The sequence below is a fragment of the Muntiacus reevesi genome, chromosome 20 (assembly GCF_963930625.1).
Source record: "Muntiacus reevesi chromosome 20, mMunRee1.1, whole genome shotgun sequence".
NCBI lineage: Eukaryota > Metazoa > Chordata > Mammalia > Artiodactyla > Cervidae > Muntiacus > Muntiacus reevesi.
The window spans coordinates 38,388,776-38,403,346 of NC_089268.1; the positions used below are offsets into that span (position 1 = coordinate 38,388,776).

The window sequence follows — 14,571 nt, forward strand, 5'->3', positions numbered from 1 at the left end:
CGACAAAATTAAAAAGAGAAAAATGGGACTACATCAGGCTTCAAAACTTTCGTGCATCAGAGGACACAATCAACAGAATGAAAAGACAACTGATTGGATGGGAGAAAATATTTGCAAGTCATACATCTGATAAGAGGGTTAATATCCAGAATAAATAAAGAAGACTTACATCTCAACAATGAAAAACTCACATAACCTCACCAAAAAATGGGTAAAGGACTTTAACAGACATCTCTCTAAAGATGATGTAAAATGGTTAACAAGCATATGAAAAGATGCTCAACGTTACTATCAGAGAAATGTGAGTCCAAACCACAATGAGATTATTTCACACCCGTTTGGATGACTACTATTGAATAAAAATGAAATATAAGATAAAAAGAGCTGGCAAGAATGGAGAAATATTGGAAGCATTATGCAGTATGCGTAGGGTTGTAAAGTGGCAGAGCTGCTATGGAAAATAGTATGATGGTTTCTCAAAAAATTAAAAATAGAATTGCCATATGATCCATCAACCCTGGAGAAGGCAATGGCAACCCATTCCAGTATTCTTGCCTAGTGAATCCCATGGACAGAGGAACATGGTAGGCTGCATTGCATGGAATGGCAAAGAGTCAGGCATGACTGAGTGACTAACCCACACACACATACATGATCCAGCAATCCCATTTCTGAGTACATATCTAAAAGATTGAAAGCAGGTCTCGAATGTTTTTGTTATGTCTTCACCTTTTAGAGTATAAGCTCCAGTCAGTTCAGTTCAGTCGCTCAGTCATGTCCGACTCTTTGCAACCCCATGAATCGCAGCACACTAGGCCTCCCTGTCCATCACAAACTCCTGGAATTTACTCAAACTCATGTCCATCAAGTCGGTGATGCCATCCAGCCATCTCATCCTCTGTCGTCCCCTTCTCCTCCTGCCCCCAATCCCTCCCAGCATCAGGGTCTTTTCCAGTGAGTCAACTCTTCTCATGAGGTGGCCAAAGTATTGGAGTTTCAGCTTCAATATCAGTCCTTCCAATGAACACCCAGGACTAATCTTTAGGATGGACTGGTTGGATCTCCTTGCAGTCCAAGGGAGTCTCAAGAGTCTTCTTCAACACAACAGTTCAAAAGCATCAATTCTTCAGCACTCAGCTTTCTTCACCGTCCAACTCTCACATCCATACATGACCACTGGAAAAACCATAGCCTTGACTAGACGGACCTTTGTTGGCAAAATAATGTTACTGCTTTTAAATATGCTATCTAGGTTAGGGGAGGGATTTTTGTCTGTTTATAGTTGATGTGTATCCCAAGCACCTAGAATGGTGCTTTATTAAATAATATTTATATTAAATAATAGTAGATTATAAACAATAAACATGTGCTGAATGTCAACTCAGTCTTCACAAGCAAAAGCGCTGTTTCCCCAAGTGAGTCTGGGGAAAGTTAGGTCTGAAGGATGCACTGGGAACACATAAAATGTCCTATGGTGAGTGGAGCCTGATGTTCCTTTCTTGGAGATCACCGACACGAGCAACTGTTAGTCTGTGGTTGAGATAGGCTATCTGAAGTAATTGACCAGAAGTGATGGAAATTGTTTTGAAGAGAATGGAAGTTGCAGAAATGGCACAATCGGAGTATAGGGAAGGCTTAGGGAATAGAGACAAATACCTACTTTAGTTCTATAAAGAAGAAACGACAGCGCACAGTCAGCACTTAGGGCTGGCCAGCACATCAGATGTGCTGACACGGATGGCCACACAGGCTCTGAACAAGCTGGATCATGGGGATTTAAGTGAGAAGTCATGGGTACCATTGGCTGCATGATGGCCGGGAAAACAGCCATCTCTTCATTCAAAAGCACCATTGTGCTTGGTATTGTCACTGGGCCCAGGAATCAGGCAATAGAATGAAGAGAGAAGTGCTCAGTCACTCAGTTGTGTCTGACTCTTTGTGACCCCATGGATTGCAGCCCACCAGGCTCCTCCATCCATAGGATTCTCCAGGCAAGAGTACTGGAGTGGCCCTTTCCTTCTCCAGGCCCTAACTCATAGTAGAACCAAAATCGCTATCAAGGAAGCAACAGCTGAACTATGAGAGGAAGTTGAAAAACTAGGAAGTAGACACAGTAACTGAAAAAGTTTATCTCTTTGGGTGAAATTTACTGCCTGGACAAGCTCTTGACAAGTCAGTGGACTCTAAGATGTCATCACTGTATTGCAGGAGGGGGTTCTTGATTCATCAGTAAAAAATTCAGTTATGATCACTAACTATTTAAGTAAGCAGGGACACATGTGATCCATTTTAGAAAGCTCTTCTTCCCAAAAGACTAGAGTTAAAACTAAAATGTTAGTTTGTAGAGGGTAAGCTTCCTCTGAGTAGTTTTAGCTTTTTTTTTTTTTCACCTGTTACTTGGTAACGGTTTATTTCACATACAATCTTTCCTTCAGTCCTTACACCAGTGAGAAGAGACCGTAGTTCTTATTTCCATGTTGTAGAGCAGGAAGCTGAGATATGATGATAACTAACCTGCTCAGTCACAAAACCAGTAAAAAGCAGTTCTGGTTTTCATGTCCAGTTTCGCTTTGCTCTAAAGGCTGGGTTCTTTAGACGTTCATTACCTGCTCCTTTTCTGTGTTTTGGACTCCAGTCCTGCCTACTCAGGAATTATACAAAATCATATTTATTGCTCTGTGAACTTTTAGTTAATGGCATTTTGTAGCAGGTTTTATTTCTGCATTTGCTTATCAGTGACTAACTTCTGCTTTGTATTTCTCATAACTGGTTTCTCTCAGAGGCTGGCATATTATTTTGGATTCTTATGTCTTTACAGCATCTCCCTGATGTAAGTACAGAGATTAGCAGGCTGGGAGGATTTGTGTTGATTTATTTTGAATGACTAAATGATACTACTATTCTCAGGGGAAAATGCTATGTTATGAAACAGTAAGAGAAAATTCTGGCATGTGTTCAGTTATATTAACTTCTTAATTTTCTGAACATGTACAAATATGAAAATAATGTTTAACTGTGATTGCAACTCAGAAAATAAGTTAGGCAGGTAGGTAGCAATAGATGCTCCAAGCCAATGCAGAATGGTTGAGCTAAAAATGTGAAGAAGTGAAGCACTGATTTCAAAATCTAAATTCCCTGCAATTTTGTGTGGATGATGCTTAAGGAAGCAGCTTAAAAAGCAAGAGCGGTACCCATCATGGGTCACTTTAGACCATTCTCCCGATCAGATCTCAAATATTAAGGCATGAAGTTTAATGCCCTTGGCAGGCAACAATTTCTGCTGTTTTCCTGAAGGTGGACTCCTAGTATAATAAAAAAGATTTCTGTGTGATAAAAAAGAACAATGGAATAGCTAAGTTTGAATCCTACTTTTGCAGGTTACTATGTGGATAAGCTAGCTGCAAGTTACCAGAAACTTCATATTTTCATGAACAAAAATGGAGATGATGATGACATAATAATAAGAGTGGCAACACCTGCCTTTTCAACCTCCTAGAATTGGTGGGAGGATCAAAGGGGATGACATAAATGAATGTTCTCTGTGAATACAGAATGTCATTACACAAATATGTGGTATTATTAGCATGGTAATTTATTTTTATGTGGGTTATGTCTTCTAGATGGCTCAATTAGTTTTTGTGATGATTATTTTTAATTGAATCATGAGAATCTATCTTCTTGAGGGGGTTATACCTTCATAAATTTTGAGAATGATTTTAATTTAATTTTGTTGTTTATGTTTGGCTGGGTCTGAGTTGGCATGAGACTGGTGTTGGATTTTCATCAGTCAATAGCATCAAGCTGCCTCCCTGAAACATGCCAGATTCTTTTTCAGGTCTTTTTTGTCTGGCCTTTAATTTTAGACCAGTCATCAGGATAAGCACTGGGTCTTCTGGATGACTTCACATTCTGAGCATAGCTTCGTAAAGGAGATTAAAAACTTGACCTTGAAATCAAGCCTCATTTTACTGCAGAAAGAAAACAGGTGAGACAAAGTGCCTGTAACATCTCCCCAGCCACCTCATTTTTGAACAGTAAATGCAATGTTTTGCCCATAGGAATGACAGGCCTGTGGGTATGTGAGCAGGCCTCCTGATAGAGAAATGCTTTGTTTTAAAAGAGGCAAATGGCATAATGACTGAGAGCCCAGGCTCTGGAATCAGAAAGACATGTTTTATTCAACCTCCCTTAACACTTAAAATCCCCAAACTTCAGTTTTCTCATTTGTAAAATAGAGATTATAATAACTACCACATGGGATATTGTCACTGGTAAATGAGAGGGCTTTTGTAGAGGTGTATCTAACGTATAATAATTACTATGATGAATGTATGATTCACAGAGGATGAAAACAAAGGGGAAGGAAAAAAGTGATAAGTCCATGGTGCATCTAAAATCATAGCCCATCCTCCAGAACCCAATTGAATTAACCTGTAGTATAACTGGGGCTTCAGTGCCTCAGACGGTAAACAATCTACCTGCAGTGCAGGAGACGTGGGTTCAATCCCTTGGTCAGGAAGATCCCTTGGAGAAGGGCATGGCAACCCACTCCAGTGTTCTGGCCTGGAGAATCCCACGGACAGAAGAGCCGGGCGTGCTACAGTCCACGGGGTCGCAAAGAGCTGGACACGACTGAGCGACCAACAACAGTGTAACTGATCCCTTCTCTTGATGCTGCGTCTCCTACGAGTTCTTTAAGCATTAATTGTACTACAGTTATCAGTAGGACAGGATTATTAAGATTTAAGTTCTGTGATGTTTTGTTTTCAAGATCTAAGCATAGTTCCTGCCTTTTTAAGGGTAAATTTTAGACTAGATGATGATCTGTGTTTTGTTGAGAAGAAAATCCAGGTAAGGCTAATCTTCTGTTTTTAAACCTATACCAATGTGAGGACTATTTTTTGAAGTCTGAAGAATATAGCTTTGTGGAGAACTGAGTGGTCTGAGCGTTTTCTTCATAACCACCACCCAAACTGGCCTACTTTTCCTTTCTAGCAGTTCACAGTTAAGTGATTTTTTTTTTTTTTTTCCGGACTGAGGTTTCAAACTCTTCTGCCCTCAGACACCTCGTGTAAGCTGTCATCTTGCTGAAGATAAAAGGAACACTGTTTCAATTCTGGTCAGTTTCTAGAACTGTGTGATATTTAATAAGCCTGTCTAGCCTCATTGAGGCAGTAATGGTAAAGAATCCACCTGCAATGCAGAAGACTCAGGTTCAATCCCTGGGTTTGGAAGATCCCCTGGAGGAGGGCATGGCAACCCACTCCAGCATTCTTTGCCAGGAGAATCCCATGGACAGAGGAGCCTGGTGGGCTACAGTCCATAGGGTCAGACACGACTGAAGCGACTTAGCACGCATACACGCTGCCTCATTGTTCCTCAAGCATATGGCTGTGTGTGTGAGTGTGTGAGTAAAGGAGAGTGGTGATAGGCCTCCTATAAAATCTTCATGGGGACCAGGAGTGGTGGTTGGGGCATTTTTTTTTGCTCCTCAATAGAGGACAAGAGTTGAGAAACTCTGGCCTGACCATCTAAAATTCTGTGCAGCTTTTTGGTGATGAAACTCTTCCAGAAGGCCAGGGTGAGGCTGAGCCTTGGAGGGAAAGGTGTTAGGAGTGTCTGACAGGCCTTCAGTTGGATCTGAAGCTGAAGGTCACGTTGAGGACAGTTAGTTCTGCTCTAGAGGGACTGCCCCCCTGTTTGGTTGGTTTCTCCACCAACTAATCCTTGGCTGGGTGGCTCAGGGCCCGTTCCCAGGTAAACTGCTGATGCAAAGTACTGAGCTTGGGTACCTGGTGAAGCCTGGGGATTGACACCAACTCACTTTTTTTTTCCCCACCCATTTGATTTCAACACTGCTTTCCTGAAAGTCTTCTTCATCAGCAAGCATTACACCAGTTCCTGGAAAGAGCAAGACTTCTATGATTCTCAAAACCTCTGTATCAACTGAAAAAGTTTCCCAAGGACCAGTGATACACTTTTGAGGACAAAGAAGTGAAGGGGCCAGGTACCCCCTTTTAGAACCGGTGCTGGCAAAAAAAAGTGATCAGAAAGCACACAGTATCATAGTAGCATCGTTCCTCGTTTCTTACAGGAGTGAAAAGAATTTACAGTTCACGGGGGCGAGGGGACGGACATCCAAGGTCAGAAGCTAGCAGTCCTAGTGTCTGAGCTTCTGCGACACAAACCCAGGGTGTAGGAAACTACCCGTGCCCACAGGAATGTAAGGAGAGAGGGAGAGAAGGGGTGGGTGATGGGGCGCTGGCTGGGAGCATCGGGGTGTCCGGGGGTCCTCGGGTTTCCGGCCCCGGGCAGATGAACTCTTGGCCGCAGGGAAAGCGCAGGAAACCTTCACCCGAGCGGGAACCGGGAGGGCGGTGGTGCTGAGACTGCGGCGGAACCAAAACAGGGTGTGGCCAGGGTGCTCCCGAGAGCTCGGCGCCCGCCTGGGTGACCCGGGAGGAGGTCGTTTGGGGTGGCGGGGAGAGAGGACGCGGAGCTCGGGAGAAGGAAGAGCACTGGCTCCTCCCCGCCCCGGGGGCTGCGCGACGCCGGGCGCGGGGCAAGGCGGCGGCGCCCGTGGCGGCGCTCTCCCGCCCCGCGCGGCCCGGGCAGGGCGGGCCGGGCTCCGGTCCCCACTCAACCCTCCCTCCCTCCGCCTCCCGGGCCGTGGGGCGGCCGGGCCAATGAGCGGCGAGAGGAGGGGAGCGGGAAGCCGAGCGCGCTGGGCCGCGGCCCTCCTCCCGCGCCCGCAGCCGCAGCGCCAAACACCAAGTTTTGCGCCCCGAGACTTTGCGCCGCGTCTCGTCCTCCGGCTCGCAGCTCGCTCCCCGGGAGCCCGGCGGCCGCGCGCGGCCCTCGGGACGGCCGCCCGCGCGCACTCGGGCGGGAGGACGCCGAGCCGGGGGCCGGGGTTGGGGGCGGCTCCTCCCGAAGATGCAGGATGGCAGCGGAGCCGCGGTCCAGCCTGTCCTACCGCACGACGGGCTCCACCTGTCTGCACCCGCTCAGCGAGCTCCTGGGCATCCCGCTGGACCAGGTAACTGCGGGCGGGCCGCCAGGCCGCGGCTGGGGCGTAGCGCAGGCACCCTCCCCGGGCCGGAGCGGGAGGGACGCGGGGAGGGGATGTTATCTACCTCCGTCCCCACCCCCATGCAGATTTCCCTGCTTCAGACTAGACAGGTGGAGTTTTGTTTTGTTTGTTTGAGGTGATGTTTTTCTCCTGTAAGTATGGGGGTGGAGGGCAGCAGGTTCGAATAAACTTTTGTGTGTGTGTGTGTCTTGTTTGAAGTTTGGGGTTGCCTCCTTTCCGGTAAGTCTTCTGATAAATGAAATCGTGTTCCTTCCGTCGATGCACTCAAGTCTTCATTATTTTTAAGTTAGTTGAGCCTACTTAGAAAGTAAGCCTGAGTGATGTCTAAGCAGCAGCCTACCCTTTGGGGATGAGGGACCCGGATTTTTCGGGCAGCGAGGCTTGGAAAATCGGCTTGACAGTTTTTGTACCATGTGTGATCTCCATCCGCAAGGGAGGAGGGACTTTCCGAGGGCCCTGGTTTATTCAGTCCGTCCGTCCTCGAGGGTTCAGGCTCCCTAGTAGGACAGGTTATTGGGAGGAGAGAGAGGCTGCTGCAGGTGTTTGGACTGAGACTGAAAATGGCAACAGTCAGTCATTCCAGGTAAGAAATCTCCCTAAACGTTGAGGTTCTTAACCCATTTTTTTTTTTTTTTTTTTGGTCTCTCTAGATGCTACAGGCTAGATCTGCCCTGTGTTTAGTAGAGTCAGTGAATACACAGTTGACCCTTGAATAACACAAGTTTGAATTGCATGGATTCACTTATATGTGGATATTTTTCAATAGTAAGGACTACAGCGCTGTACCAGTACCGAAGCTGCTTAAATCTGCAGAGTCTAGGAACAGCGGATACAAGGGGCTGTCTGTAAATTACAGGCAGATGAACACCTGTGTGGCTGAAGGGTCAGCTGTATGTTATTTAAATGGAATTGGGTGAGGCGTCCTGGAAGAGGGCCCGCATACTCCTGTTTCACCCTGTTTTCTTCCTCTGCCTGTTCGCTAGTGAACTTTAAAAAAAAATTCTTTCCTTCACACAAGAGCGTACCTGCTGCACTTTCCACTCCTATTCCTTCAGCAATGAGGAAGTGAGAGCTGGATGTTTGCCTTACTCAGACACTTTTCTGAGCCACCCTTCCCTGGCCCCCTTTGAGGCTCTGATTCAGAACTCCACCTGGTCGGACAGTTGCCTTCTCATCAGTTGTGAAATCCCGAAGATCAAGAGAGGTTTTTTTCGGCTGCCAGTTCCTGTTCTTGTAGTGAGGATGCCAGGGGCCTGCAAAGGCAGCAATAATAGCAAATTCTCTAGCCCTGAAATGAAATCTTAACTCAGAGCCGAATTTCCTTTCCTGGGAGTTTGTTTGATACTTAACCCCTCTACCCTTCATCACAATTTATTTTAATTGCACTTTCCATTTGCAGTGATGCAGCACAACTAGAGAGAGGAGGAATCCAGGGAGAGTTTGTTTGGTTTTTTCTTTTTATAGAAAGAGATTGTTAATAGATCCTGGAGACTGATGGCTAAGAGGTACCTAGGATGGATGTTATTAAGTGCCCTATAACTACCTCCACCCTCATCCCCAGTGTCCTGGATTTCTGGCAAAGGAATCCTGGTTTTATTTTTTATTTTTTTGGAATCCTGGTTTTAATTTATAAGAAAGAACAAAAGACTGACAGGGGAGGGATTTGGGGGTACACTGAAGGAAATATGTGGGCTATAGACAAGGAAGGCGCACCTGTGATCTCTTAGATCTTAGGGAGCCCTACTGCCCTTCAGCTGGGTCCAATCACAGTGACTCTTGGTGGAAGATACACGTAAAGGGCAATACCCCAGCTGGCTTATTTAGGCCGAGGGGGAATCCCAAACCATCAACAATGTGGCTTGAGGCGAAACTGTGGCTTGAGGGTTTGGAAGCTTGATGTGTTTTTCTCCCTTACACTTTCAAGGGCCTTTTAGATGTTAGACTGACTTGTGGGTAGTTCCTGGTCTGCCAGAAAACTTCCTTTGTGACCGTCAGCTGGTATTCTACCAACCTGGAGCCTCAGGGTCCTCACATGTAACGTGGGAGATGGCAAAGGACCTTTGGGAGTCGAGACATTTTATGTAGATGTAAAATGCCGTATGGTCCTTGTATCAGACTGGGGCCTGGCAGGATACAATTCAACTCAATGACTTGTAAGGAAGAAACTTCCCTGAATTGCTTAAGAGTTGTGGGTGGCACTATAGGAACCAATAAAGGATATTCAGGTACCAAGACTGGGCGCTGAAGGGGAGAGGGGAGAAAGTCCTGTTGCCTGGATGCAGGGGCGAAGGAGAGAGAGAACTTGGCCCCTTTCGCTCCCCATTCCCTGACCTCTGCATCTCTTGCCGTGGCCCCTGGTGGGTGGCTGGCCTAGAGCGCCTGGGTGAAGTGGCCTGAGGGGCTTCTCCTGGGCCACAGAAGGGGGACGAGAAACGTGGAGCCAGCTCTGGAGGACAGTCCTAGGCTCAGAGCCCAGCCCTTGATATACATTTGCTCCTGGCCCATTAAAGAGTGCCTTCTTATTGGCCTGCAATTTGCCAAAAATGATAAAACATATCTCAAGTTGCCCAAGTAGTACCTCACATACCACTTAAAGACAATATCACTATTGTCTTTAATATCCTCTCCTTAATGTTTTGGATTTCACATGTGTGTTTGTAATTTCTGAATTGATTGCACTTGTGAGAATGTCTTTGGCTTCTAGGTCTCCCTGGGTCAAGTCGTTTATTATTTGCGAAACCTGAAATATCTGCTGAGCATTCTGCTATGTGAGTGAAGAACTCTGGTTTTCATCCAGTTCTTCCATTTATCTGTTCTGTTAGCCCCTCAGGGGAGCCTGTATGCACTGTGACTATACTCAGGAAAAGTCTCTGGTTTTAGTTTCCGGGGACTTTGACTAGCCTGGATTCCTCTGAAAGAGGTTAAATGCAAAGTCATCTTATTTAATTAGAGACTTGGAGCTCAGCAGTTCAGATCCAGAGTATAGGAAATGGAGGAAGTAGGGGCCTTCACAGGTGCCGCCCAGATGAGTTTGTTGAAAACTGTGTTTCTTGAATGAGTTCCTTTCTGTTGAGCAGATGTGGAGCTTGGGCAGGGAGTGGAGGATGACTGATTTGCTTTTCTGTTTAAATCATCTGTTCATGCCCTCTCCACTCTGTTTAGGTTGTGGGCTGTGGCATGATCCGTCTTTAAACTGTCCCAGGCTTCCTATGGACTAGGACTCAACTAGTCCTAAACGGACTCGGCTACCAGAATGCTGACATTCCTAACGTGTGTGTCACTTGATCATATCCGAGGAGCAGCGCAAGAGGAGGAATTCCTGGCTTTAAGAACTTTGCAGTTTGATGGTGGGGAACTCTTGAGTGCCAAGACTGTTTTTACCAACTGAAATCCCCCTAAATTTGTCTGTATTTGCATAAAGTATCAATTCAGTATTAAATTAGGATTCTTTGTCTGGATTTCAGTTTTTCCCCCTCATGTGGCATCAGCAGAAGAAAGGGGCAAAGGAAAAATAGATCAGGGGATAAGAAACTAGGAAGTGATTTCCGAGATTAAAGCAGTCAAGGCTTAGGCCTCTTCCTGTAGGCTTGTATTATAGTTTAAAAGGCTGGAGGAGTGAAGACCAGCTCTCAAGACCTGGCCTTCTCAACTCATGGTGATACTAGCCCTGGAGTTTGATGATCCCACCCATGCCTCTGGTGGTTCAGATGGAAAAGAATCTGCCTGCAGGGCCGGAGATCCGGGTTTGATCCCTGGGTTGGGAAGATCCCCTGGAGAAGGGAATGACTACCCACTCAGTTTTCTTGCCTGGGAATACCACGGACGGAGGAGCCTGGCGGGTTACAATCCATGGGGTCTCAAAGAGTCTGACATGACTGAAGCGACGAACACACAGCGGGGCCTCTGACTATCAAGTTTCTCTACCTACCGGGAGTTTTCAGTCACCTGGTTCCCTTGCCTGTTTATGGAAAGCCCAACCCTCAATTCTCATCTTATCTAAGCCTTGCCCTTGGTTAAAAGCTTAACTCACATTCCACAGTTATTATTAAATCAGTTAAATATTTATTTCACACTTGTAATGCCAGGGACTTGGTCAGGTCATAGAAATATAAGGATTAAAAAAAGAAATCAAGGTTTCTGTCCTAGAAGAGCTTATACACCTATAAAGGAGACAAAAGACCCACATAAATATTGATATACAAGTACTATGTCCTCATGAACCTGTGTTGGTGCCAATAGAGGTTTGCTGTTGTGCAACTGCTCAATCATGTCCAACTCTTTGCGGCCTCGTGAATTGCAGCACATCAGGCTTCTCTGTCCTTCACTATCTCCTGGAGTTTGCTCACATTCATCTCCATTGAGTCGGTATGCTATCTAACCATCTCATCCTCTGTCACCCCCTTCTCCTGCCTTCAATCTTTCCCAGCATCAGGGTCTTTTCCAGAGTCAGCTCTTTGCATTGGGTGGCCAGTTGGAGCTTCAGCTTCAGCATCAGTCCTTCCAATGAATATTCAGGGTTGATTTCCTTTAGGATTGAGGTTTACACGTAGTACCTTAGTGGAATGGAGATGGGAAAGCCACAGGACACCTTGGACTCCTGTAGAATTTACTGTTTACCTTTGCCACCATTTGTATTTGACACTTAGTAAATGTTACCTTATTTTGTTAGCTGTCCTACATTTATATGTTGAGTTTCAAACTAAAGTTTTCTTGAGGCAGGTTTTATCTTCCCTTGTATTCTAAGCAGGTGGTAAGTGTTCAACAAATGTTTTATCATTAGTAACAGTATCGGTTCAATCGGTTCAGTCGCTCAGTTGTGTCCGACTCTTTGCGACCCCATGAATTGCAGCACGCCAGGCCTCCCTGTCCATCATGCCAAGAGTAACAGTATAGGCCCATGCTAATGATGTACGTGATCAGATGTTGATATAGAGAATCTTGTTTTTTCAAGTGACAGTGGATGGGCCTCTGTGGGGAAGGGACCCGCCACTGAACATCCCTCCTGTTGGTGCTGCCTCCAGGCTGTACTCTTGGGTTTCTGACTTAAACTATCTGCTCTCCACTCTAGGGCTTTCCAGTTGATCCCAGCTCAGGATGCATTTGGCAGGCCAGAAAATGTTGGTCCTGCAGAGAGCCACTTCCATTTATTTCTTTGGCCTCGCTGATTCCTGCAAGGCCAGGTCACCTCTCCCCACTTAATTTCCCTTTCATTGTCCAAGAGTGACAGTCATTGACTTCCAGGAGGAAGCTCATTTGGTTAGACCACAGATAGCAAATCCTGAGTTTCTGCCCTATTCCAGGAATTCCTGGAACCAAGTGAGGCTGGGATGAATCAACCATGAATAAAATTGGGCCCTTCCTCAAAAAATTCACTGGTGATTGGGGCGGGGGACACAGAAGTCAACCGGTGTTGCTTCTCTGCAGTGCCTGGGCCAGCAGCATCGGCCTTGAAACTTGTTAGACATGTCCAGTCTCTCTGGCACCCCGTCCACCGCTCTGGGGGGCGGACCCAGCCAGAGGGTGATCTCATGAGCCCTCCTGGTGGTGCTGGGAGCAAGAAGTTTGAGAATCACTGCCGTATATAGATAATTGGGATACAGATGAGTTTAGTGCAGTGGGGGGTCAGGTGAGGTTTGGTTGTCAGAGGGCATCTCACGGGTGGGGAGGAACATGAACTGGGTCTTGGAAGGGCGAAGGAGTGTTTGCGTGGTGAGGTGGGTGGAAAGAACAGCGCATACAGAAGCGGGGAAGTGTGAAACTGTGCGCTTCACTTAAGGCAGTGACCCGCTGAAGTGGCCTCTGGGGCTGCGCTTGTGGCCTGTGGGACTGTAGGTTGGGGAGGCAGGCGGGGGTTACATCACAGAGAAGCTAGAAGGCTCTGGTGAGCTGTCTGCACGTCATCCTGCGGACCAGGGGGCGGCAAGCTTTTTCTGCAAAGGACAGGACAGCAAATATTTTCAGCTTTGCGGGCAGTCTTTGTTGCATCCACATCACTGTACCTTTGTGACTTCAGAGCAACTGTAGACAGTATGTAAATCATTGGGCCTGGCTTTATTTATGGACACTGGAATTTGAATTTTATGTCATTTACATGGGTTGTGGCATTCCCTTCTTTTTTTTTTTTTTTTTTTTTTTTTTTATTATTTTTGGCCGTGCTGGGTCTTCGTTCCTTCCTGTAGGCTTTTCTCTAGTTGGGGGGTACTCTTCGTCGTGGTGTGGGGTCTTCTCACTGCCGTGACTTCTCTTGTGGAGCCGGGCCCGAGGGCATTTGGGCTTCAGTAGTTGCAGCCCACAGGCTCAGTGGCTGTGGTTCTGGACTCCTGAGCACAGGTTCAGTAGTTGAATTGCACAGGCGTAGTTGTTCCCGCGTGATGTGGAATCTTCCCGGACCAGGGAATCAAACCTGTGTCCCCTGCATCGACAGGAGGATTCTTACCTACTGTGCCACAAGGGAAAGTCCAAAATTCTCTTCTTTTGATTTTTTTTTCCAACCCTTAAAAAAATATAGAAACACACAGTTAACATGCAGGCCACACAAAAACAGGCAGGGGTTGGATTTGGCCCGAGGGCTGGAGTTTGAGATCCATGTCCTAGGCTGATTTTCTCCAATCTGATGGATGGACACCAGAATCTACTGACATGTATGCTTCTGGGATTCGATTCAGGCCTAGTGAGTCCAAATACCTGTCTGAGTGAAGGGGCTGCCCAGGCGACTCTCCTGACAACAGAAGTTTAGAGGCACTGCTCACATCAAAGGGAAAATGTTGAAGGGTTTAATGTGAACGGATTTTCATCTTGTGAAGTGGGGTGGGAGGTCATGGCTAAAGGATGAAGGGATGGAAGTGAAGCCGGGGTTTTGAGGATGAGCAGATGTTTCGAGTGGTCTTTATGGGGGAGCAGAGAAGGAGCTGCCTGGGGTCAGTTGAATGGGTTGCCGGGTATAATCAACCCGCTGAAAGTAAAAAATGTCAGGATTTGTGCCAGTCTGTGATTTTTCTCTTTCTTCAGCGCCTTCTCAGAACAAAAGTGAAATAGACGGTTGGAAGGAAAAGTTGTTGAGATGTTAAGAAGTAAGGGTGTTGAGAGATGCTGACAAGTAGCTAGAGGTGGTGACAGTGAAAAGGGAAACAGGAGATTGAAGAGACTTTGAGGAGCAGGTGCTAGGGAAGTGAGAGAGCCAGGCGCTGGGTATTAAAATTGAAGATCCCTAGCAAAGCTTCCCCGGGTGAGGATGCAAGTGAGGGCGTGGACCTGGGAGAAGGGATGGAAGTCGATTCAGTTTAGCAAGCCCAGGAACTAGAGGGGTTTGAGGGATTGTCCTCTTAACACTGAAGCTACCCAGGTGACTGGGGATGTGAGATGTGGTGCCTAAGCTCTCCGGGAATGTGGAGGTTGGTGAATGCTGACAACTAGGAGGAACCAGAGAGGGCATGACCGGCTCTGCTATCAGGCTCTTGGCCAGCTGCTCTGCAGGGTGC

The 14,571-nt window shown here is 46.6% G+C and overlaps 1 protein-coding gene across 1 annotated transcript in view; it reads left to right on the top strand.

Annotated features, from left to right (window-relative positions):
• The first annotated feature begins 6,569 nt into the window (after window positions 1–6,569).
• MBOAT1 (membrane bound O-acyltransferase domain containing 1) overlaps window positions 6,570–14,571 on the top strand; it is a 111,824-nt gene continuing 103,822 nt past the window's right edge. The window contains exon 1 of the mRNA XM_065912214.1: window positions 6,570–7,039. Within this exon, the coding sequence (XP_065768286.1) occupies window positions 6,944–7,039 (96 nt within the window). The 5' untranslated portion in view covers window positions 6,570–6,943. The remainder of the gene's footprint in view (window positions 7,040–14,571) is intronic.